Here is a 23,215-nt window from a genome sequence, read left to right as displayed (position 1 = left end):
CCTATATTCTTCTTAATGAAACATCATGAAAACATAATTATGGATGGTCCTAGTACTTATTATAAGTTTAGTTAGAAAATGGATACTTATATACTAGAACCATATTCCCATTTAATCTTTTTCTAAGATAAACAATACTTTAGGCTTGGTCTCATAACTATTTAGAATAATTACTCCAAACCTGGAAATAACAAAAAGAAAGTTGCATATCCTCACAATGTCATACTAAAGTAGTGTTTCACAGGCCTAAGAACTTCATGACTGTAGGTTAACAGGAAGGTTTATCCTGTGGAGATATGAATGTTGACAATAAAAGATTATGTTAAAGATTTGGTTTTATTCCCACATAAGGCCATAAACCAAGTATGTCTCAAATTTAGAAAAATTATTTTGGTATAACTACATAATCCTTTCCCTCTACTTCTCCAATAAATCAACTTTATCATCTTGCTGGTCCCTTCATTAAAGAACTAAATAAATTTGACACGCATTTATTCTATATTTGTGTGAGTCCTATTCAAATTTTTTTTTTGAAAATTATACTTTGACAGTACATTTATTGAACTCTACTACATATAAAACACAGAACTAAGCAAATGAAATAAGATGAATGAGCTAGGCTAAGATAAGTAAGGTAGATGGCTGTTCTCAGGAGCTTATAGTGAATACCATTGCTGATTCCTGAACGAAGTTCTGTAATTATATTACTAAAGTTCAAAACAATTCTGTAAGGTAGGAATAATTCTCATCTCCATTTTATAGATACAGAAGACAAAACTTAGAAGATTCAATGACCTCCTTAATATCATACCATTTATATAATACAACTGGCATTCAAAATCAGGTCCGCCAAACACCAAAGCTAACCTCTTAATCACTCTGGTGCAGGGAGCCTTTAAATAAAGACCTAAATTCTGTTCTGGAATATGGCCTGGAAATAGCCTGACTGTGCTGGAAACAATGGCTTTTGTACTTTTGAAATCTTTGGAGTGCTGGAGAAGTCTTAGAAATTGCTCGATCAAATTCAGTTAATTTGCAGATTTATTAATAAATGAGGTGCCAAGAGGTCATGTAATTTGCTCAAGGCTAAATAACGAGGAGTGTCAGCTTCGGAATCTTATCAGGTCTCTTGATTCCATCTAGAGACTCCATCCTTTCTCTACCCCAATATTTCGTCCCAGTTTGTAAAACTTGCCTGTCCATCAGGAAGCCTAAAATCGCGTTTACCTTCTAGAAGGGCATATCACCACGGTCTCCCAATACGACGGACTAAAACTCCAGAAGTAAAGAAGAAACCAGAAGTCCCTCCATTCCCTCAAACCAGGCAAATCTCTTGTGGATGACTCCTTAGATTCTGACCCCATATGCTCCTAGTCCTTCTACAGACCGTGTTAACAAAGCTTGCTGTCGAAGTGTGGGTCAGATGCTAATGAGGTCTGACGCCTCTGTTGGCTACCGTCCCTGTGCCGCTGAAAGCACAGACTGCGCACAGTAGGTAGCTCCCCTCTATGAAACGACAAGACAGGGAAACAGCAATCCCGGCATCACGGATCACCGACAACAGACGCAAACAGCCCTGCAGAGACCCAGAGCCTCTCGGAGACGCCATGGAACACTGGAAATTGAATCCAACAACCCCTGTGAAGAAGGCAGTCTCTTTAGAACGTCTCCGAGAGGTGAATACTCAGGTTGCCCCTTACGAATTGTACTCACAAGTCAGTCTACTTTCTTTCAGGTAGATTTAAATTAGACATTTTTTTTTTTTTATGCTCAGGTGAAAACAGTCTCTCTTTTCCTGGTAAAGATAATGTCATGTGGTCACATTTCCAATGCCCACTGCATTCTAGGCACAATGGCAGGAAAAATACATCTTCAGGGACCAGAAGCAAACCAAACACAAAATGGCAAGCTGATGAAGCCAGGAGTTTAGCTTCTGTCTGATAATAGGGAGTAAGACGTCACCCCTCCTGGCAGGAAAAGTGCTCCCTCTGGAAAAGGGCATGAAGGATCCCTGCTTGAGGCCATAACCCAAAGACATTGGAGACCCGTTGAGGCTGGAAAGAGAAAGCCTTTAAGGGGTGGGCCCACTTCTCCACTGGCTCACTGACAGACCTCCAACACGGACATCTCCCCAGGTTAGGGGCCTGAGTCACCTACAGGAAACCTGCTCGTGTCTCAGAGTGTTGGAAACCGTACAAACAACTAGGAAGGAATAGTGAAAGGAGGGAAACAAAGTAAAGGGAAAGGCAAAAACACAATAAAATAACTTCCTCTGAAGAGAAACCTGCCAAGAAAAATTGCAAATCGCAGGAAGAAGGCTAATACCAAGACGGATGGGAAGGTCAGGGAGTTAGTCCACAGCACATGAAATAAAAACACTTTTCAAATGAGACTGAAATGAGTGTCCCGTAACGTCCATAAATTGACAGGTATCTTCTAATAATCCTTTAATCAGTATATAGCCTTCATTCAGACCTTCTGAAGGGGCTCCTGTTTTCTCAAAGAAAGTAGCCAAGAATCCATGTGATCCTGTGCTATAGGGTTCCTCGGAAAGGCAGGAGCCCTCAGGACACTTGGACTTCTCACCCTCCTTCTTCTCTCACACTTGACCCAAGCAGAAAAGTAAAGTGTATAACCGATTTGAATGAAAGGATCGTCCCCTTTCTTAGCAACTGATTTAAGAAGTGCACAGATACTTTCTACCTTCTTTGTCCAATGGCCAAATATTCCATTTTCCTCCTGAAAACAATCAGGGAGGTTTAGTGTTCCATCATCACATAACCCTGAGTCACCAGATGTCACCTGCCTTTCGGAGTCAAGACAGGTCGTGAAATTCTCTCAAGTCCATCAGTGTTAGACTAACAATAGTTCTTTGGCAGAGGTGGGTCTGTTCTTTGCCTTGTTACCATCCTTAATAGTTTTTCTCACCCAAGAGATGTATGACCCCAAACCGGCTTCCTCAGAAGACCACAGAATGTAGGGCTGAAGGGGGAAACGGAGCCCATCACCCATTGGCTGGGCAAGCTTAGGTAAGCCACTCAATCCTTCCAAGTTCCCAAGACTCTTAGGGTTTTTATCAGCTAAATGACATGTAGACACTACATAGCATGTGCCTCACAAGAGGAAATGCTTAATTAACATCAGCTGCTACGATTAAGCTTTATTTTTCTTCCTCTTTACTTCCTCTTCCCAGAAGCAAAATGCCCTCTTTCTGTCTCTCCACTTAAAGCTGAACCTCAGGGTCACAAATCAATGCCACCTTTGACTGCCATCAATCACAAAGTTTTCCGGTGACTATCCAAAGCAGAAAACCCAAGCTGTGCTAAAGCAGAAAAGTGTTAGAGAGAGAGAGAGAATGTAAAAAAACACAGTAGCAGGAGACAGATCTTAAGTAATAATCTGTATCTGTCCTTAAAAAGCAAAACTCTATAAAACTCTATAGAAGATCTTCAGGGACAAGGCTGTTACCACAGCCTCTCCCTTACCAGGAACCTGCTCTTCGGGGAGTCTGGGCTTTGGGTTCGTGGCCGGGATTGTTTGTTAGTCTTTCCCCAAATTGTCTCCACCAGTCATCTCGGACCCCTTCAGTTAGATGTAATTAATTGCAAAACATAGCACTTGGCATATTTTCCACCACAACTGAAGAAAACGATCCACACTGGGTGAAATCATTTCCCAGTTTGCAATGTTCTGTCCTGCCTTTGTGTCAGGAAGGGTAGGGCTGCCCCATATGGAATGCCAGGCTCCTGGGCTTTGTCCCTGAGCAGAGCAGCCGGTGGTGAGGGCCGTCCGCAGCTGGGGAGCACTGCCACTCCCTGTCCGTGGGGCACCCTAGCCGTCATCCAGTGGGGCCCAGTGCATGCTGAGCACCATTTTCCTTCTGCGATGTACTAACATTAGAGGCGGCTGAGGGGCTGGGAGAACAGTGAATCGGCACTTTCTTTGACCAGACCAGGTACATATTGCATTGCCTTCTAGCCTGGCAAAAAGTGAAGATGGACATAGTGAGAGATCAAAAGGGAACAAGGCCAACATTTCTGAACTGAAAGAACATCAAGGCAGCACGTACGTTCAAATGGCCCTTTGAGATGTGCACACCACGAGTCTTCCTTTTGATATTTTATGTTTGTACTTCACAGCTTACAAGTACTCGTGTGTTAAATGTTTTTTAAAGTCAGCCCTAAAGAAATCAAGATAGAAGGGAGGGGATGGAGAGATAGAGATAAGCTGAAGCTTTGGGAGGAAAGGGGCTCGGAATGGTGGGCTTGCCACGGTCAGTTCAAGGGAAACACACTTTCTTCCCTGCTGCGGCTGTGGTAAGTCAGGGCATGGAGGAGCCTATTGTTTGGGGTGTATCCTCATCTAGGGAAGACAACTGATCAAGAAACAAGCATGGAGTGGATGGCCCAATAGTTTAATTCAAGGCCTTTGGAAAGACGTTCACATGGTCAAGGGTGGACCAGCGGATCCAGCCCCATAACCAAGGTCAGGAGCCAGAGAGGCAGGGATCCCATCACACCTTGAGGAGCCATCGGGAGGGGAGGTGTGCCTCTGGGGTCTTGGTCCACATGCCCTTCAATACTTAAGCAGAGTGACGGCTATGTGGAGCTGGATAGATAGAGATGCAGCCAAGGATGGGAAAGAATATACAAGAGTCGCATGACCAAAAAGCAACTCGTTTATAAACATGAAAATCTGAGATCATTCTTGAGTTGGGGGGGTTTCCTTTCAGCCTAGAGATCAAAGGTGAGACAAGCCCATCCAATAACTGCAACCATGTGGCCACCCTGGAATTGTGCTAACCAGTTCCAAAGAGACCACACCTGCACTGTCCACTGCAGCCTCCACTGACCACACGTGGCAACTGAGCACTGGAATGTGTCGGATACAAACTGGAGATGCTGGACATAGAAATATACGCTGGATTTTGAAGACAGCACACATTGAACACAAACTATCCCATTAGTGATTTTTCCATGATCGCATGTTGAAATGACAATCTTGTGGATATCTGAGGTTCAATAAAATGTATTATAAAATTAATTTCCCCTGCTTCTGACTTGAAGTAACTTCCAGAAAACTTGAAAATGTGGTTTGTACTGTTGTTCTCTTGAAGAGCAATGGTCTATACTACTACAATGCTGCGACTATGAAGGGTCCCCCTTAGGGACCCTGGCGTATCCCTTCGCAGATCTAGAAGGTCTCAAAGGAGGGTAAGACACCTTGTTTCTTGTTGCAAGTCACAGAAACATAGGCACCCAGCCAGCTCTTCTGCTGACAAGAGCAGAGCTGGGAGATGGGTTATTTAAAAGTGCAAGGAGGGATGCCTGGGTGGCTCAGTGGGTTAAGCCTCTGCCTTTGGCTCAGGTCATGATCTCAGGGTCCTGGGATCGAGCCCCACATCGGGCTCTCTGCTCAGCAGGGAGCCTGCTTCCACCCCTCTCTCTCTGCCTGCTGCTCTGCCTACTTGTGATCTCTCTCTGTCTCTCTATCAGATAAATAAATAAAATCTTAAAAAAAATTTTTTTTTAAAAAGTGCTAGGAGGCAGAGTGACACAAACCAGCAGCGGAGCCACGAACTTGTTTCCAAATTAACACAAGATGACTACCTGAAATAATAATTTGTGCACAAACTAATGCAGTTAAGGGTTAATACAGTCTCCTCCTAATCAGTCCAAAAAAAAAAAAAAATTCCATTCCTGAATCTCCCTGGGACCCTGTCACTGTGCTGACAGAATTCTGACAGCTTCCACGGTGACTGATACGCTCACCAAGTAAAGGCTGGATGCCTTATGTCACACGTAAGCCTGATACTCTCAGGAATTATTCTTCACTTGCCTCAAGCCATCAAGCTTTCTTCACAAATCCATCAGGAGGCCTCGCCTTTACAGAAACTCTGCCCCTACTCAAAATTAAAAGTTTCATATTCTAAACAAATCAGATTAAAAATATCAATCACTTACCTAGAAAAACATTTTATCAACTCCAGGCCTCTTCCACAACACATCTATTTTAGCCAAGTAAAGAAATAAAATAAAACCTGGTTGCATATAAGGTACAAGATAAGCCAAGTCTTGATTCTGAGTGATTAAACTACAGAGATTACCATTGAGAAAATAATTAGTACAAAAGTAGGCACCGACCCTCGGGTAAATCGGCTACTTCCCTTTGGGGCATGCCTGTTGCAAGGGACCCGAGTATAAACGTCTAGTGCATTTGTGAGTTATGTGGAAGGAGGTGAAACAGAAGCCAGGAACATCGATACGGTCCCTAAGAGGAAAAACTACCTAGAACATAAAAGAAGAGTAATATCTAGCCTTGCAGAGTACCTATTAATTATGGTATATTTAAAGAAAGGAGGATAGGAAAGACAGGCTAAGTAGGAGAACTAGGGAGTCTTCATGTCAAAAAGGTGTTATTAATGGCACCAGGGTGTACTCACAGATATCCAACACTGTAATTGGGTCTGGTCTTTAGGATTCATTAACAATCTACCAAGTCTCACTTGCTTGTCATTCTGGGTTTTGTCCCAGACACGCTATTGAGATGGTTTTCTTAAAAACCACTAGTTACCTCCTAGGCTCCAAAATCGGTGATAGTTCTCCAGTCTCTCCTTCAGGATATAACCACGGCCTCTTTCCTGAAACTCCTCTGTATTTTGCTTTTGTTTTTTTCTTGACAGACTAGACTAGGAGTGGTCCTTTCTACTTCGATCTTTTCATTCTCCTTTGGAACTCTGGTCCGGACTCCCTAACTGCAGCTGTGTCGCAAGTGTCCAGACTCGGCTCTCTTTTGTCCTTCAGGCTTAAAGCTCCAGGTTTTCAAACACTTCTCTAGTTGCACAGAATGCCTCAAAACCACAGAACCTAGAACGTGCGTCCTACACATACCGGCTGAGCAGAGGAAAGGAAGAAGAAAGGAGATGTAAGAGCGACCTGCCAGGAGGCTCCAGCAGGGTGGGAGAAATTTGCAAGGGGAGGCACTCAATCACTGGTGGGGCCCAAGTTGTAGAGAAGGAATGGGAAGTGGATGTGGGTTTGAGGTCATGATCACTTTGGCGGAGAAAGGGTTAAGAACTCTGAATTCAGGACAGCAGGCATAGCCTCAACTTCTCTGCTGCTGCCACTGAGATTTAGAAGAGAAAATATGGGAGCAAATACTGAAGTCATATAGAAAGATAAGGAGATTCTAAAATAAGGAAAAGAACTGTAGTAAACGTCACTTAAATAAGTTTATATTTTAAGACAATGAATCTGGGGACAGCTGAGCTAAGAACACTCTGTGTATGGGTATGTTAAACGCAATATACTAATATATATTTAATATATTTATATATACATACAAATATATACATATATAGACACACACACACACACACACACGCATACTATATACCAAATACATATATATCCCCAGAGGATTTTTTTGGATATAATTCTACTAAAAAAAGTTCGGAAAATTTGAAACCAGCCTATCCCTTAGTGTATCTCCTAACAACCTACAACTGATAGAACTTTAATTGGTATTGTAGCAGAAAAAATTCCACGGTCTAAAAGTTTTGGAAGACAATGGGTTAAATATAGTGAATCAGGTTCGGATTCTCAGCTGTAAGATTTTATAATGACTTTTATAAGCTAATTACATGTATTGTGAATCTTGACAAACGGTAAACACTATTTTTCCAACTAAAACAATGTTTTCATCTTCAGGGAGTTACTTAAGGGACCTGTAGAAATACTGTTCTGTTTTCTTCCAGTTGTATTTTTTGGTATATAATGTGTATCCAATGTGGCATTAAGTGCTATGAGAGAGAGTTAAAAGATTTTGTTGCTACCTTTGAGACTATAACATTCTAATTAGGGAGAATAGAGAAAAACCAAAGATAGTTCCTAATAAAATTCTAGATCCCATGAGACCAAACTCCAGCTACAGAAGAAAAAGATAGTGGGCAGCAGAGTCTAAACATTGTGGTTCTCAATTCTTTCCCTTTGCTAATATGCCAACATAAGTAGAGGGCAAATGGAGAACCAAGTGAGACAAATAGAGGAAAGTGTACCCATAATAGTAAACTTCAGCCCAATTCCACTTTTTCTTCAAAAATGAATTCAAAGGAGATGATCTTTAAGGCAATCAATGTCAGTATTCTAAGTTTTATCTCTACTCATGAAAGAACAAATGCAGGGGCGCCTGGGTGGCTCAGTGGGTTAAGCCTCTGCCTTCCGCTCAGGTCATGGTCCCAGGGTCCTGGGATTGAGCCCCACGTCGGGTTCTCTGCTCAGCGGGGAGCCTGCTTCCCTCTCTCTCTCTCTCTGTGGCCTCTCTTGCCTACTTGTGATCTCTGTCAAATAAATAAATAAGATCTTTAAAAAAAAAACCAAAACAACAAATGCAGTAATTTTGTCCATGTACTTCTCCTTAATGATTGTGACCAATGATTAAGAACCAAAGGAAGTAATTTGTTTTTTTAAATGAAGAATTCAGTCATCTATAACCTTCATTGTAATGGTACGGCCACATCCTTACCTTGTAGAACAGGAAAGGATACAATATAGCTGAGAGAATAAGACACAATTTAGGAAGACCAGGTATGAACCCATAAGACAATAACCACATCCCTTCTAACACTTTATGGGCTATGATTCCCATGACAGAGACCTAGGTCTTAGGGAACTGGAAAGAGGTGAGGTAGGAAAGAATAAAGACAATTGTCACAAGGAAAGCAAAAGAAAGATGGAAGAAATAAGTGAGAGAGCTTGATTCTATCTTGAGGACCTACCGTTCCATCCCCACCACACGCCAGAATTCGCAGATTTGGTACTTTCCTATACAACTCAAGCCTGTAGAGGAAAAAAGAACATGAAGTCAACAAAAGAGCTCATCACTGGTCATTGCAGAGAAAACACAGGGCAAAAGAGGATGAGGGGACGTCCCCTGGAGAAAAGGCATAATTATGAGGATAATAATGTCATTATGGGCATGGATCCCAACAAAGGGATCAGCGGCTGGTAGCAAAACTCATTTTTAAATGGCCGATACTGGAATGGGACTTCAGGATGTCCCAGAGTTTTATCTCTCATAATCCCTACTAATGTATCCACTCATATGATTTTCCTAATTAGTTTCGACTTCCTTTTCTTTTCCCGTCATACCCCTTCCTCCTTTCTCAAAGAAAATCCTCCTTAATCAGTAGTCAGGAGTCATTGTGTCTCCTCCTTATTTTTTGTCAGCTTTTCCTGGATTTGCTTTTCAAACTTATACTTTCCACTCTTAATCCCAGTAAACCTCTTCTGAGAGACAGGATGGCAGGAGGATGCCCACAGCATTACCGCCACACCTACAATTCTAGCTCTCTCTCCACTCATTCACCAATACTCAAACCAAATTTGTACTCTTCAGCCCAAAGAGGGAAGACTTACTGGTTTTTCTTTATTTAAAATTTGTTTAAAATTAGATCATTTTTCATGTTGGCTCTTGAGAAAACACAATTACAGCACCCCTGCTAAAACATTTCCTTAAGTGAAGCTGTCAATGCCTCTGTTCTAAAATACACCATCTTCAAAATCAAGTTTGTTTGTTTGTTTGTTTTCTGGAAACATCTCCTACCTGGCCACATTCTTTAGGAATGACCTATGAAGGCTCTGCCTAAAGTCTAACCAAATGATAAGATTTTAACAACAGCATCCAAGAGGACAAAAGCCAGGGTAGCAGTTTTGCCTTAGTCCATCCAAATACAGAAAAAAATACAGAAGTTTTATAGCGAACTCTAGTGGTGAAGAAGTTCATAGATTAAAAGAATGACAGCAGAAATTAATTTTTATATTTAATGTTCTCCTGAATGCTTCAAATATATGATTTGTCCATTTAATACACGAATATTATTTCTCTAGACATTATCTGAACTGGTTACTTTGCCTCTGGTATTGTTATTTATTTAAAAATAATTAGTATCCCTTAAGCTCTAATATTTGATGACATCCAAACTATCTCAATACATGGGTTTTAAAACGGGAACTGGACAGCAGCAGAAACAGTCCTGCTCTTTCCCACCATGTACAACACTATCGCCACCAAAGGGAAGATAGAGGATACATGTCACCTAGGTCTAAACCTGATTTTCAATACTCCTAACAAAAACAGAATGAAACTTCTGAGAAGGTCAGAAAAAGGGATCGAGCAGGAATTAAAACGTCTTCCTGTCCTGGCGAGGAATCCATAGGCATAATCAATTAATCTGTCTCCGATGGACACAGGCGCACACACACCACCTCTCATTCAAATACGCGAACATATTCATAAATAAATACGGCCACTCTCCAAAGATCCACGTACAGTCTCACTCATGTACTTCCCCAAGCTGAACACGAGTAAGTAGAAAAAAGACAAATCCTTCCTCAGTGCAGGCTTGTAAATAATCGACAGTTGCTTGCCCGTGAGACGCAAGCACACTAGAAGGATGTCCTGAGTTAACAACTGTGTAGGTGGTCTGGAAGGGAATTAGCCCGAAGAAGAGCAGGAGGGGAAACATCAGACGAAGGCTAAAGGAGGTGACCACAGTTGAGAGTCGATGAGGGAGGGTCAGCAAGTATTTCACAAGCTAACCTAATAAGGAAGCCTGACTTCACAGCAGAAGCCCTTCTCGCTTGCCCAAACCGGTATGGACCATGGTGGGCTGTTTTCACACTTACGCATCTTTGGGTCCCTCCTGAGAAAGATCAAACACCTGCCGTGGATTCAGGTACCACATGAACATCTGCAGGACTTTGGTTCCCTGTCAGGAAAAAAAAAATTTTTTTTAAGACACTAGGAAGAGATTTCCAAATATTTGCTGCTCATTTAAAAAAATAAATCTTCCTCTCTAAAATATCACCTGAGTGCTATGCATAGCGTAAGACTGATGATTCACAGACCTGTGCCCCTGAAACAAATAATACATTATATATTCATGAAAAAAATAAAAATATAAGTAAAATATCACCTAAATTATAAACAGCATGAAGTAGTAGTTAAAATCATGGGCTTTGGCCATGGATACACAGGTTGACTGTCCAGACGGGGCTTTTGTCCAACTGTGTTAACTCTGGCCAAGTTCTCCAATTTCAGTGAGCCCAACTTCCTTCTCTTTAATGTGGAGATAAGAACATCTCTTTCACAGACTTGTCGCAAGGATTAAATGCAGTCATGTTTGAGGAGCACGTCACAGTGGTCACAGTGTGTGGCAGGCAATTAAGTGCCTACTGAATAGTAACTACTGGTTTTCCCATCACTGGACATCAAAACTCATGCTGGCAACTTATTAGTCTGTCCATGTCATTTAACTTGAATTTTTACTCCATTGTGAAGATTACTTTGATCTTTGCATAACATGAATATAGATAGGATGAGCTAAGTATGATTTTATTGAAATAACTTCTCATAACTGAAGCTGAAGTCTTTCTTTTTTTTTTTTTTAAGATTTTATTTATTTGACAGACAGAGATCTCAAGGAGGCAGAGAGGCAGGCAGAGAGAGAGGAGGAAGCAGGCTCCCTGCTGAGCAGAGAGCCTGATGCAGGGCTTGATCACAGGACCCTGAGATCATGACCCGAGCCGCAGGCAGAGGCTCAACCCACTGAGTCACCCAGGCACCCCCTGGAAGCTGAAGTCTTACAGGCTCCTCATTATTTAGGAGAGACACATGTGACTTTCCTGGTTACAGCTTACTTTGACTTTGTTTCAATTTCTATGTCTCTGAGTCAAACAGTTCTCACATGAACATTTTTGGAATATTTTAAGTGATTTATAATTGGCATTTGTAGAACTGATCGTCACAGAAAACACAAGGCAGTTCTGGAGATCATTTCTTAACAGTGAACTGAGCAGAGAAGAAATGAAAGAAGGATCGTTTCATTAAGCGGCATCAAAAGAGCTTTAAGACTGCGTAGGGTGCCCCATTTTAGGTCATTATCAGCCACAGCAAATAACATTTGATCAGCTGGGCAGTGCGTGTTGCTTATAATTACAGTTCCTTTATTACCTATCCCGAGTGCTCTCCCTTAAAATATTCCCAAGTCTGTACACCTACCGTGCTGTATCCAAGAGTCATTCTGGGACAGCAGAGAGAGCATGGTATTCGAGTCAGTAATAACTTGGGTGGTCTCATGAGGTGATCGTGAGCACTTAAAAGTCTGCAGAAATCTAGCATAGTAAATAGGTGAGCAAAATCTGCTTTCCAGGGGGATAATGAGAATTAAATGAATCAGTAATAGCTATGGATCTAACCCAGTATGTGGCACAAAATAGGCCTTTGTAAAGGTTAGTCCCTTTCTTTGTTGCTTCTTGTTAATCTATTCAGTAAATTACACTTGAGGTTGTGCGGGCTAAAGTGTAGCTTGTAATTACCACATTGTTAGGCCGGTTGTTACAGGGGCCAATGCAGGTCTTTTGTTCCACATTTCAACCAAACCTGTAATTTAAAAGTTCTGCTTTATCATGTGCTTGCTATAAATTTAGGAATAACCTTCTATCCTTAATTATTACAACTAATCCTTCAATTTCACCACATGACATATTTTGCTTCCTATAAAATTCAGACACAGAGCTGGACACATAATACTAACTAAATGCTGGGTTGTTCTCTCTTCTTATACAAGCCTTGCTATCAAGTCAGTTGGGGATTATCTCGAGTGGTCTTTGACGCCTATCTGGTAGACCAGAGTCATTTTAATAACCAGTTCAAAAAAAAAAGAAAAAATTTTCCCACTGACTTGCTCGAAAATCAATCTTTCAGTTTTAAATCCCTAGAGGAATAGGAATGGTTAGTGTTAATTACTCCTTTCCACTTCTGGCCATGAGCCCACTGCTGGGCTCGTCTCAATTCCAGCTTCTACAACACCTGCAATACCAGGTAATGAACACCTTTTAAAAAATAAAGTTTAAAAGGGGACGCCTGGGTGGCTCAGTGGGTTAAAGCCTCTGCCTTTGGCTCAGGTCATGATCCCAGGGTCCTGGGATCGAGCTCTGCATTGGGCTCTCTGCTCGGTGGGGAGCCTTCTCCCCCCCCCACCTCCCTGCCTACTTGTGATCTCTGTCTGTCAAATAAATAAATAAATAAATAAATAAAATCTTAAAACAAAGAAAACCTTCCATCTTAAAAAAAAAAAAAATGAAGTAAAAGGCATTAAGAGGCGGTTTTTCTTAAACTAAAATTTCTCCAAAAGGTTGGAATGACCACACCATTCTGGTTTTGTTTCTCTTAAGTGTGGGTTCATGGTGACGTCTAATGGTCTACATTTATCCTTTGGAGGAAGGGGAATTCAGGCTGGCAAGTTTTGCACTGCACCATTTCCGGGAGGCCCCACTGACACCGCAGGCTGTTGTAAGAACGCCCTCAGAGCTGTGCAGGGATAATGTGCAAATCCACACACGTCAACCACTCAGAGGTCACATTCAGGTGTGAGTGTGACAGAATTACTTCTTTTAAAAGTAGTCCTTCTAAAACATACACAACAGCAGAACTGGCAAGGATCTGAAAAGTACTGCATTGTTTTAAATCCACCATGTCGCCTGGAGAAAAATAAAGGCCTGACTCACTGAAGACTGTTCTCTCAGCTCTGCTGTGACCTCTAAGATGAGCTACTTTAGGGCTTGGTAATTCATCTCATAGAATCGAAGGGCTTGAGAAATGCTAACTCACCAGGAAAAGAGTCATTTCTTTCTCACTTACAGGATTAAGCTGACTCAGACATTGACAGAAGTGCCATTCACTAACGAGTCCCAAACGTGCTCCTATCTGTCACTGGCCACATGCCAAACCCAAAAGCTGGTGTGGTTTTTGTTTTGGTTTTTTTTTTTTTTTTTTTTTTTGAGGCTATTGTGCTGGTTTGTCTCTTCCTGCTCTTTCTTCCTCCCTGCCCCCCTTTCATACACCTGTCTTTTGTCTTTGCTTTCACTCCCTCTATGGGCATGCAAAGAGCAAACCCTGATGTTAAACCCTGGGATTACAAAGATAAAGGACATGAAACTGGCTTAGAGTTCATCAGGATTTAGGAGGAAAGAAAGACACAATGTTTGGAGAACTTTGAGCACAGTGTCTTCAGTTTCCTGTTAGGGTCCTCTGGCTAGTGAGCAGGAAAGTAGGCGCAGGGTCCATGAGCTAGAGCTTTCAGCCTTGGGCCTTTGTCACCCTTAAGTTTAGGTTATTTGGCGTTTTTGGTTTATTTTGTTTTATTCTTGAAAAAAGCTGCAGCTTTTCTGCAACAGTATTCTGCTTTTCTCTAAATGGAAAAAACAGGTTGCGTGTCAATTCTAACACACTCGGGGGGTTCTCATATGCACGGCTGTAGCTACGTCACCTCGCTGACTACAGAGCTTGTTAAGATACTGGGAGACTGGGTATTCCTGGGGAGTGATGAATAGGTCCTTATGGTTTTGGGCGCAATTATAAATGGGATTGGCTCCTTAATTTCTTTCTTCCGTCTTGATGTTGGTGTGAAGAAATGCAACTGATTTCTGTGCATTGATTTTATATCCTGACACTTTACTGAATTCCTGTATGAGTTCTAGCAGTTTTGGGGTGGAGTCTTTTGGGTTTTCCACATATAGTATCATGTCATCTGCAAAGATTGATTAGTTTGACTTTTTCTTTGCCAATTTGGATGCCTTTAATTTCTTTTTGTCGTCTGATTGCTGAGGCTAGGACTTCTAGCTCCTAGAAGTTTCTGGCTCCAGGGGTTGGGGAACAGGCTGGGAGAAGAGAAAACAACTTCCCAGAAGAAAGGCAGATTGTTCTAGAGGGAAGTAAACGGGATTCATCGACTCACCTACTAAGTGCCAGACATAGTACTGGGTGGGGTAGGAAGAGAGCAAGATGGACAAAACAGGGAAGATCCTGCTCTCTTATTAAACAGAGGAAGTTCTAGCATTATTCATTAAAGAAAATACGATAATGGCTTGGGGGTATGGAGAGTCAATTAAGAATGAATCTGCTCCAGTAGCTTAGCAGCCAGCCTCCATCTAAGCCTTGTAACTCTTCCATGGCCTGAAACATGCTGGTGGGTTACTGAGCAAGCCTTGGTTTCTGTCCCAGAGGGATTAGCCCGAACAAAAGCTGCTAGGAAAGTCCCAAGGAAGAGAAAAGCTAGTGCGAGGAAGAGATAAAGAATCATTTCAAACTGGCTTCAAATAACCCCAAAGGAATACCTAATTTTCTTAAAAAACAAAAAACAAAACAAAACATGTTAGGCTCCTGCTGTGTGCCCAAGTGTACACTCAGGAAGCTCAGAAAGAGGCAAATCCAAAATAAATGCGTCAGCTGAAGATGGTTCAAGGTTTGGCGGAGATGCCTACCGAGAAGTAGGAGTGGCCAAAGAAGGTACTCTGAGTCCCCAACTGGGGATTAGATGAAGGCATCCTATATATGATATCTGAACTGTTTCTTGAAAGACGAGTAAGGTTAACCATGTCTTTACACATGGAGAAGAGAAAGAGGGAGGCACATGAGGTGCCGTGGGGACATGACCTTCTGCACTGTGAGGCAGGAGCGGTGGGACACGAAACTGGGGGAGTTGGTAGGAGACAAAACTGGGTGAGTTGTCAGTTGAACAGCGAAGGAGCTCGGGCTCTGTTTTCTAGGGAATGAGAGTCACTGGAATGTTATAATCAGGGGAGCCAGACTGACACTGTGATGTATCAGTCCGGCTAGAAACTAAGGAGCTAGACAGCCAGGCGGGCTCTCGTCCTATCAAAGGAGATGGGGCCCTGTGGGGAAGTGGAGCCTTCATGAATGGGATTACTGCCCTTACAAAAGGGACCCCAAAGAGCTCCCTCATCACTTCTGCCATGTGAGGACACAGCAAGAGGACACAGTGAGAGGACGGTACTTCTGGAACCAGGAAGGGGAACCTTACCAGCTCCCATATGTGCTGGTGCCTTGATGGTGGGCTTCCCAGCCCCCAGAACTATAAGGAATAAATTCCTGTTATTAAACCAACTAGTATCCAATATTCGGTTAGAGCAGCCTGAGTGGAGTAAGACAGCTGCCCCCACACTTCCACCAGTATTATAACTGGGGAAAAGATTTATTGTCTTGTTGATTTATTTCCATCTGCTGAGGCTGGCTTGACAAGAAGATCTTGGGCATGGACTTCGACATGTGTGACCATCTGCTGACTACCCTTCTGCCCTCTTCCTAGCCTGTTCTAAGCATTAGGAGCCTAAAATTATATCCAAACATCATGATTCTTGATTTATCCCCAGGTTGTACATCACAGAATATCACTGAGGTTGTTTGCTCAAGTATTTAGAAAGTCTTGGGGTGCCTGGGTGGCTCAGTGGGTTAAGCCTCTGCCTTCAGCTTGGTCATGATCCCAGGGTCCTGGGATCGAGCCCCACATTGGGCTCTCTGCTCAGCCGGGAGCCTGCTTCCCTTCTTCTCTCTCTCTGCCTGCCTCTCTGCCTACTTGTGACCTCTGTCTGTCAAATAAATAAATAAAATCTTAAAAAAAAAAAAAAAGTCTGGGGACTCAAACATTTGAAGTTACTGATTTTTGTCTCCCTCTCCCACCTTGGGTGACTTGCCCCTGACCGAGGAGGGCTGGCCCTGGGGTGACGGTACACAAGTCCAGCCATTTGATGGGGCTGGACTCAGTGTGAGCATTCAGCATGCCCACAAATGGATACTCCCTTCCTCTTGCCGCCTACTGATAAGACCCCTGGAAGTCGAATGCAATTCATGCCACCCCTACTCCCGGGGACTTCACGTTGGACAGTGTGAGAAGCCAGGGTCCGGACCCCCCAGGTGTCAGGACTGACAAGGCAGAATCACTCTATGGGGCAGAACACCTGCTTAACCCGGAACATATAACTTAAGTGCCTGGAAAGAAGTCCTGAGCGGGAGCCTCCAGGAGAACCGTGGAAAAGCAGGAAACATCGAAAGATGTCAGCAGCATCAACATAAGACTCAGGGTAAAGATGCTAATGAGTCAGGGACATCACGAAAAACACTAAGTTCTGAAGTTAGAGCAAAAGTTAAGTTACCCAAGGGAGGGGGCTGTTTTTCAAATCCTCAGGTTTTCAAACACAGAAGAGGGGACTGCGCGGGTGTAAACTTTATCTCCCAGGTATTACATCTTTTCCACAGGAGGAGAAACTCAAAGTTGACCTCGTAGTCCCTGGTTCCAGTTCCTGTTCCCCCAGCACCAGCACCACCAGCCTCAAAACTTTCAGAACTCCCACTATCCCCTCTACCTTAAGTGATGGGAAAACAGAGACAATTACTGTGAAATAACTGTTTAAAACAAATTATTGTTTACAAAGGACATTGAGGCAGTCCCAAATGCGTTCGTCTCAATGTATTCCTGCAATGTGCAGGAAAATTTCTTCACGCACACAAAACACTGATTTCTGAAAAGCTGTAGGTATTTTTCTTGCCAGAGGATGGCGACAGAGTCTAGTTAGTTACTTAAGAGATGCCCAAGCAAGTTTAAGTGAAAGTTTGACACCTCGGCTTTATTTATTTATAAAAATTTTTAAAAAGATTTTATTTTTTTGACAGAGAGAGAGGTCACAAGTAGGCAGAGAGGCAGGCAGAGAGAGCAGGAAGCAGGTTCCTTGCTGAGCAGAGAGCCCGATGTGGGCCTTGATCACGACCTGAGCCAAAAGCAGAGTCTCAGGGCCACCTTCCTGGGGCTCACTTGCCCTGTTTTCAGGGCTGTCCTGATTCACCCTTTTTTTTTTTTTTTAAGATTTTATTTATTTATTTGACAGTCAGAGATCACAAGTAGGCAGAGAGGCAGGCAGAGAGTGAAAGGGGAAAGCAGGCTTCCCTCTGAGCAGAGAGCCCGATGTGGGGCTCGATCCCAGGACCCTGAGATCATGACCTGAGCCGAAGGCAGAGGATTTAACCACTGAGCCACCCAGGCGCCCCCTGATTCACCCTTTGATCCTTTATCACAACAAAGTTTCGGGGGGGTGGGGGTGGACAAAATTATGGAGGAAACAAGATTCAAGGGAGCCAAAGAGTGAGAAACTTTCACAGTTCACCCTCTGACTCCCCATCACCCAGAATCTCCTCTCATCTGCAATGATAAGGGCACAGGACAGCCAGAGCACAGGAAATGGTGGGCCCTAATAGAGGAATTAGATCATCTGTGACCACGACCCTTCTCTACTCACTACAACTGGGAATCAAGCGGTCCCTTCCTAAGACTGAAGATGGAGATCGGTTTGAATGATTGCCATTGTACAAAGGTATCTGGATATATTTAAAACTTCCTCAGCATTTTGAACTGTGCTCAGAAGCAATGCTCTTTGCTAGGCTTAGTAAAAACTCTACTTTACATAGAAATAGAAAGTTAAACAATATTCATTTTGATGGGGTTAGCCATACTTCTGAGAATCCCAGATATTCTAGAAGTAGTCTCATAAGCCAAAATGCATAAAATGAGAGCAAATAACACTTAAGTCTTTGGTCTCTAATACCTGGGCATTTTTATTTGAATACCTCACAGTCACTTCCAGTATCTCAAACACATCTCAATTTTTTTTCCAGAATAATGCTTCCCTTTCCTGAACTCTCATTAGTTAACAAAGCTGCTGTCCAGATAACTTGCTGTAAAACCCGCATTGCTTGATATACGATTATTTGTTCACTTCTAGAGCCCATGCACTAGAAATCACAGGTTGGAAGGTGCAGCCCCAGGCGATAGGGAGCCTCTGGCTTAGCAGAACACCCACAGAGCACTTAGGCTGCAATTCATAAAACACAGGTTTGTGCCAAGGACTATGGGAGCACAGTGGACAGGGTGACTCATTTTGGGAAATGGTTCCAAGCCTTAACGGATGAACAGGAGTTTGCCACAGAGTGAGAAGGAAAGGGGGCTCTGCTCCCCCAGCCTTCTCTCTCTGCATAAGTAAGTAGGTCCATCTTCAGTTCAGACATTTCTATGACAACACTTTCTTACCACTCCCAAGTCGCTGCTCTGAAATTCCAGAACACTCTCGGTTTGATCCACTCAATTCAGAACTCACATATAGTTAATGTTGTTTGAATTGTTTTTCCCATTTGCCCCTTTGGTGTCATTAACAAGATGCCCTTAGAAACAGACCTGTACCCCTGGGGATAAAAATACATTATATGTTTATAAAAAAAAAATTGGAAGGGGAGGCGAACCATAAGAGACTATGGACTCTGAAAAACAACCTGAGGGTTTTGAAGGGTCAGGGGTGGGAGGTTGGGGGATCAGGTGGTGGGTAATAGGGAGGGCACGTATTGCATGGAGCACTGGGTGTTGTGCAAAAACAATGAATACTGTTACGCTGAAAAAATAAATAAATTTAAATTTAAAAAAAAAGAAAGTTTACTTAAGCTTTCTTTTTTCTAGTTAGTGAAACAGGAAACAGCGTGAGATCAGCTCTGACATTACTAATTTATTTAGAGATCCCAACAAAAATGGGCCCTATCTTAATGGCCTGTTTGCTCCTGAAACCTACAAGTTTCTAAGTGCCTGAGGAAAAAGGCTTATGATTTAATGAGCTCATCTTCTAGAGTGACTCTCATGGTAAAATATATTGGGAATTAGCATGTGATACTCAAGTGGTCAAAGTCAACGGAGTCCATTATATCAACTTTGCTCTGGTCCACGGTCTCTGAATATACCTCCACCCCTCATGAGCCTCTAGCGAGACCAGACCTAGGGAGTGACTCTGGTTCAGGGCACACTGAACCCCACTCCCGAAAAGCTCCTCCAGTGAGTCTCAGGATCCCCATCATCACAATATGAAGATCATCACTCACCAACTAAAAAAAGCAGGACGCTGAAAGTAGATTTTTCACTTACGGCACATTTCTTTTCCCTGTTTTCTTCAATGTTAAAGATTTTTAACACATAACGTTATCAAGAATTTTTATGCAAAGAAAGAAATGGAGAAAAAGTATTTTCTTTAAATCACAAGCCCTCTGAAGAGAAACTTTTTGTAATTAATCCATTCTGGAAAAATGCCCGGCATCCTTCATAGGAAGAACATCAATCCTAATTATAGGACTCCCCTCCTTACGTGGAGTTAATGAGACAGTTTCAAATCTGTAATTGTAAAGTGTGAAACTTCAAGGAATCTCACCTCAAAATGAAAAATGTGCACTTAATGGACAGAGAAAATACTTTATATTTATTCTTACAGGAAGATAGAGAAGAATCAGAGCCAAAGAAGAGTACTGATAAGAAGCCTCAGAGTAGGAAGAGAAGTGTATGAGGAGACAAAGACCTAGATTCTAGAACAAATACTGCCCTTTAAAGAGCTGTGTCACTTCAGGTATGTCATTACACATAAGTGTTCTCAGGCTATTACTTTCTCCTCAAATGAGGTCATGATTAATTATGCCATAAGATTTGGGCACGGACCAAATGAAACCTTTGGGAGGTGATATTTTTGATAGCGTTCGTGGCGCTTGTTGTGAATGATCACTGGGAATGGTGAATCATTGTTCTCGCTTTGCTCTGAGGATAGGGACAAAAGTAGTCAGGTCTAACTTACAAGGGGAAGCCATGAAGAGAAGTCCATAAAGAGCTTCCTAACAAAGAGTTAAGAAACTCTGAAACATTGCCAATTTGGATACCTTTTATTTCTCTTTGTTGTCTGATTGCCGTTGCTAGAAATTCTAATACTATGTTGAACAAGAGTGGTGAGAGTGGGCATCCTTGTCGTGTTCCTGATCTCAATGGGAAGGCTGCAAGCTTTTTCTCATTGAGGATGATATTTGCTGTGGGTCTTTCATAGATAGATTTTATGAAGTTCAGGAATGTTCCCTCTATCCCTATACTTTGAAGCGTTTTAATCAGGAACGGATGCTGGATTTTGTCAAATGCTTTTTCTGCATCAATTGAGAGGACCATGTGGTTCTTCTCTCCTCTCTTATTGATTTGTTCTATCACATTGATTGATTTGCGAATGTTGAACCATCCTTGTAACCCAGGGATGAATGATTCTTTATATGGAAAACCCCAAAGACTCCACCCCCAAACTACTAGAACTCATACAGCAATTCAGTAATGTGGCAGGATACAAAGTCAATGTACAGAAATCAGTGGCTTTCTTATACACTAACAATGAAAATACAGAAAGGGAAATTAGAGAATCGATTCCATTGACTATAGCACAAAGAACCATAAGATACCTGGGAATAAACCTAACCAAAGAGGTAAAGGATCTGTACTCGAGGAACTACAGAACACTCACTAAAGAAATTGAAGAAGACACAAAAAGATGGAAGACCGTTCCATGCTCTTGGATCAGAAGAATAAACATTGTTAAAATGTCTATACTGCCTAGAGCAATCTATACTTTTAATGCCATTCCGATCAAAATTCCACCGGTATTTTTCAAAGAGCTGGAGCAAATAATCCTAAAATTTGTATGGAATCAGAAGAGACCCCGAATTGCTAAGGAAATGTTGAAAAACAAAAACAAAACTGGCGGCATCACGTTACCTGATTTCAAGCTTTACTACAAAGCTGTGATCACCAAGACAGCGTGGTACTGGCATAAAAACAGACACATAGACTAGTGGAACAGAGTAGAGAGCCCAGATATAGACCCTCAACTCTATAGTCAAATAATCTTCGACAAAACAGGAAAAAATATACAGTGGAAAAAAGACAGTCTCTTCAATAAATGGTGCTGGGAAAACTGGACAGCTATATGTAAAGAATGAAACTCGACCATTCTCTTACACCATACACAAAGATAAACTCGAAATGGATAAAAGACCTCAACGTGAGACAGGAATCTATCAGAATCCTAGAGGAGAACATAGGCAGTAACCTCTTCGATATCAGCCACAGCAACTTCTTTCAAGATATGTCTCCAAAGGCAAAGGAAACAAAAGCGAAAATGAACTATTGGGACTTCATCAAGATCAAAAGCTTCTGCACAGCAAAGGAAATAGTCAACAAAACAAAAAGGCAACCCACAGAATGGGAGAAGATATTTGCAAATGACAGAACAGACAAAAGGTTGATATCCAGGATCTATAAAGAACTCCTCAAACTCAACACATACAAAACAGATAATCATATCAAAAAAATGGGCAGAAGATATGAACAGATACTTCTCCAATGAAGACATACAAATGGCTATCAGACGCATGAAAAAATGTTCATCATCACTAGCCATCAGGGAGATTCAAATTAAAACCACATTGAGATATCACCTTACACCAGTTAGAATGGCCAAAATTAGCAAGACAGGAAACAACGTGTGTTGGAGAGGATGTGGAGAAAGGGGAACCCTCTTACACTGTTGGTGGGAATGCAAGTTGGTGCAGCCACTTTGGAGAACAGTGTGGAGATTCCTGAAGAAATTAAAAATAGAGCTTCCCTATGACCCTGCAATTGCACTGCTATTTACCCCAAAGATACAGATGTGGTGAAAAGAAGAGCCATCTGTACCCCAATGTTTATTGCAGCAATGGCCACGGTCACCAAACTGTGGAAAGAACCAAGATGCCCTTCAACGGACGAATGGATAAGGAAGATGTGGTCCATATACACGATGGAGTATTATGCCTCCATCGGAAAGGATGAATACCCAACTTTTGTAGCAACATGGATGGGACTAGAAGAGATTATGCTGAGCGAAATAAGTCAAGCAGAGAGAGTCAAGTATCATATGGTTTCACTTATTTGTGGAGCATAACAAAGAACATGGAGGACATGGGGAGATGGAGAGGAGAAGGGAGTTGAGGGAAACTGGAAGGGGAGATGAACCACGAGAGACTATGGACTCTGAAAAACAACCTGAGGGTTTTGAAGAGGCGGGGGGTGGGAGGTTGGGGAACCAGGTGGTGGGTAATAGGGAGGGCACGTATTGCATGGAGCACTGGGTATGGTGCAAAAACAATGAATACTGTTACGCTGAAAAATAAATAAATAAATAAATAAATAAATAAGAAAAAAGAAACTCTGAAACACATTAACAGAGATTTTGGAATGATCTTTTTTGAAAAGCTATAAGAAAAACATTAGCATTTTTGGAGTGCCGCTGGTAGAGTCTTACTTGGAAGCTGAGGGATAAATCCTAGGACCTCCAGGTTTGGCCTAACCCTGCAGTAAGGCTAAGCCCTGCATCACTAACCCTGCCCCTGAGATACTGGTTGTCTTCCAATGCTTGGGGTTCTAGGTGGTGCTATTTGAATTGGTGTTGGAAACTGTTTGTAAGAAAGCACTGAGGCTTCCAAGTTAAAC

The 23,215-nt window shown here is 42.2% G+C and overlaps 1 protein-coding gene across 6 annotated transcripts in view; it reads right to left on the bottom strand.

Annotated features, from left to right (window-relative positions):
* DGKI (diacylglycerol kinase iota) overlaps nucleotides 1–23,215 on the bottom strand; it is a 445,797-nt gene that overhangs the window by 194,693 nt on the left and 227,889 nt on the right. For all 6 annotated transcript variants that reach the window (XM_046020805.1, XM_046020801.1, XM_046020799.1 and 3 more), the window contains 2 exons: nucleotides 10,686–10,768; nucleotides 8,777–8,837 (listed from right to left, as the gene is read on the bottom strand). In XM_046020805.1, the coding sequence (XP_045876761.1) occupies nucleotides 8,777–8,837; nucleotides 10,686–10,768 (144 nt within the window). The remainder of the gene's footprint in view (nucleotides 1–8,776; nucleotides 8,838–10,685; nucleotides 10,769–23,215) is intronic.

Source organism: Meles meles, chromosome 10 (genome assembly GCF_922984935.1).
Source record: "Meles meles chromosome 10, mMelMel3.1 paternal haplotype, whole genome shotgun sequence".
Lineage (NCBI taxonomy): Eukaryota > Metazoa > Chordata > Mammalia > Carnivora > Mustelidae > Meles > Meles meles.
The sequence above is the reverse complement of the archived record's forward strand: the minus strand, read 5'-3'. Positions and strand labels throughout refer to the sequence as shown.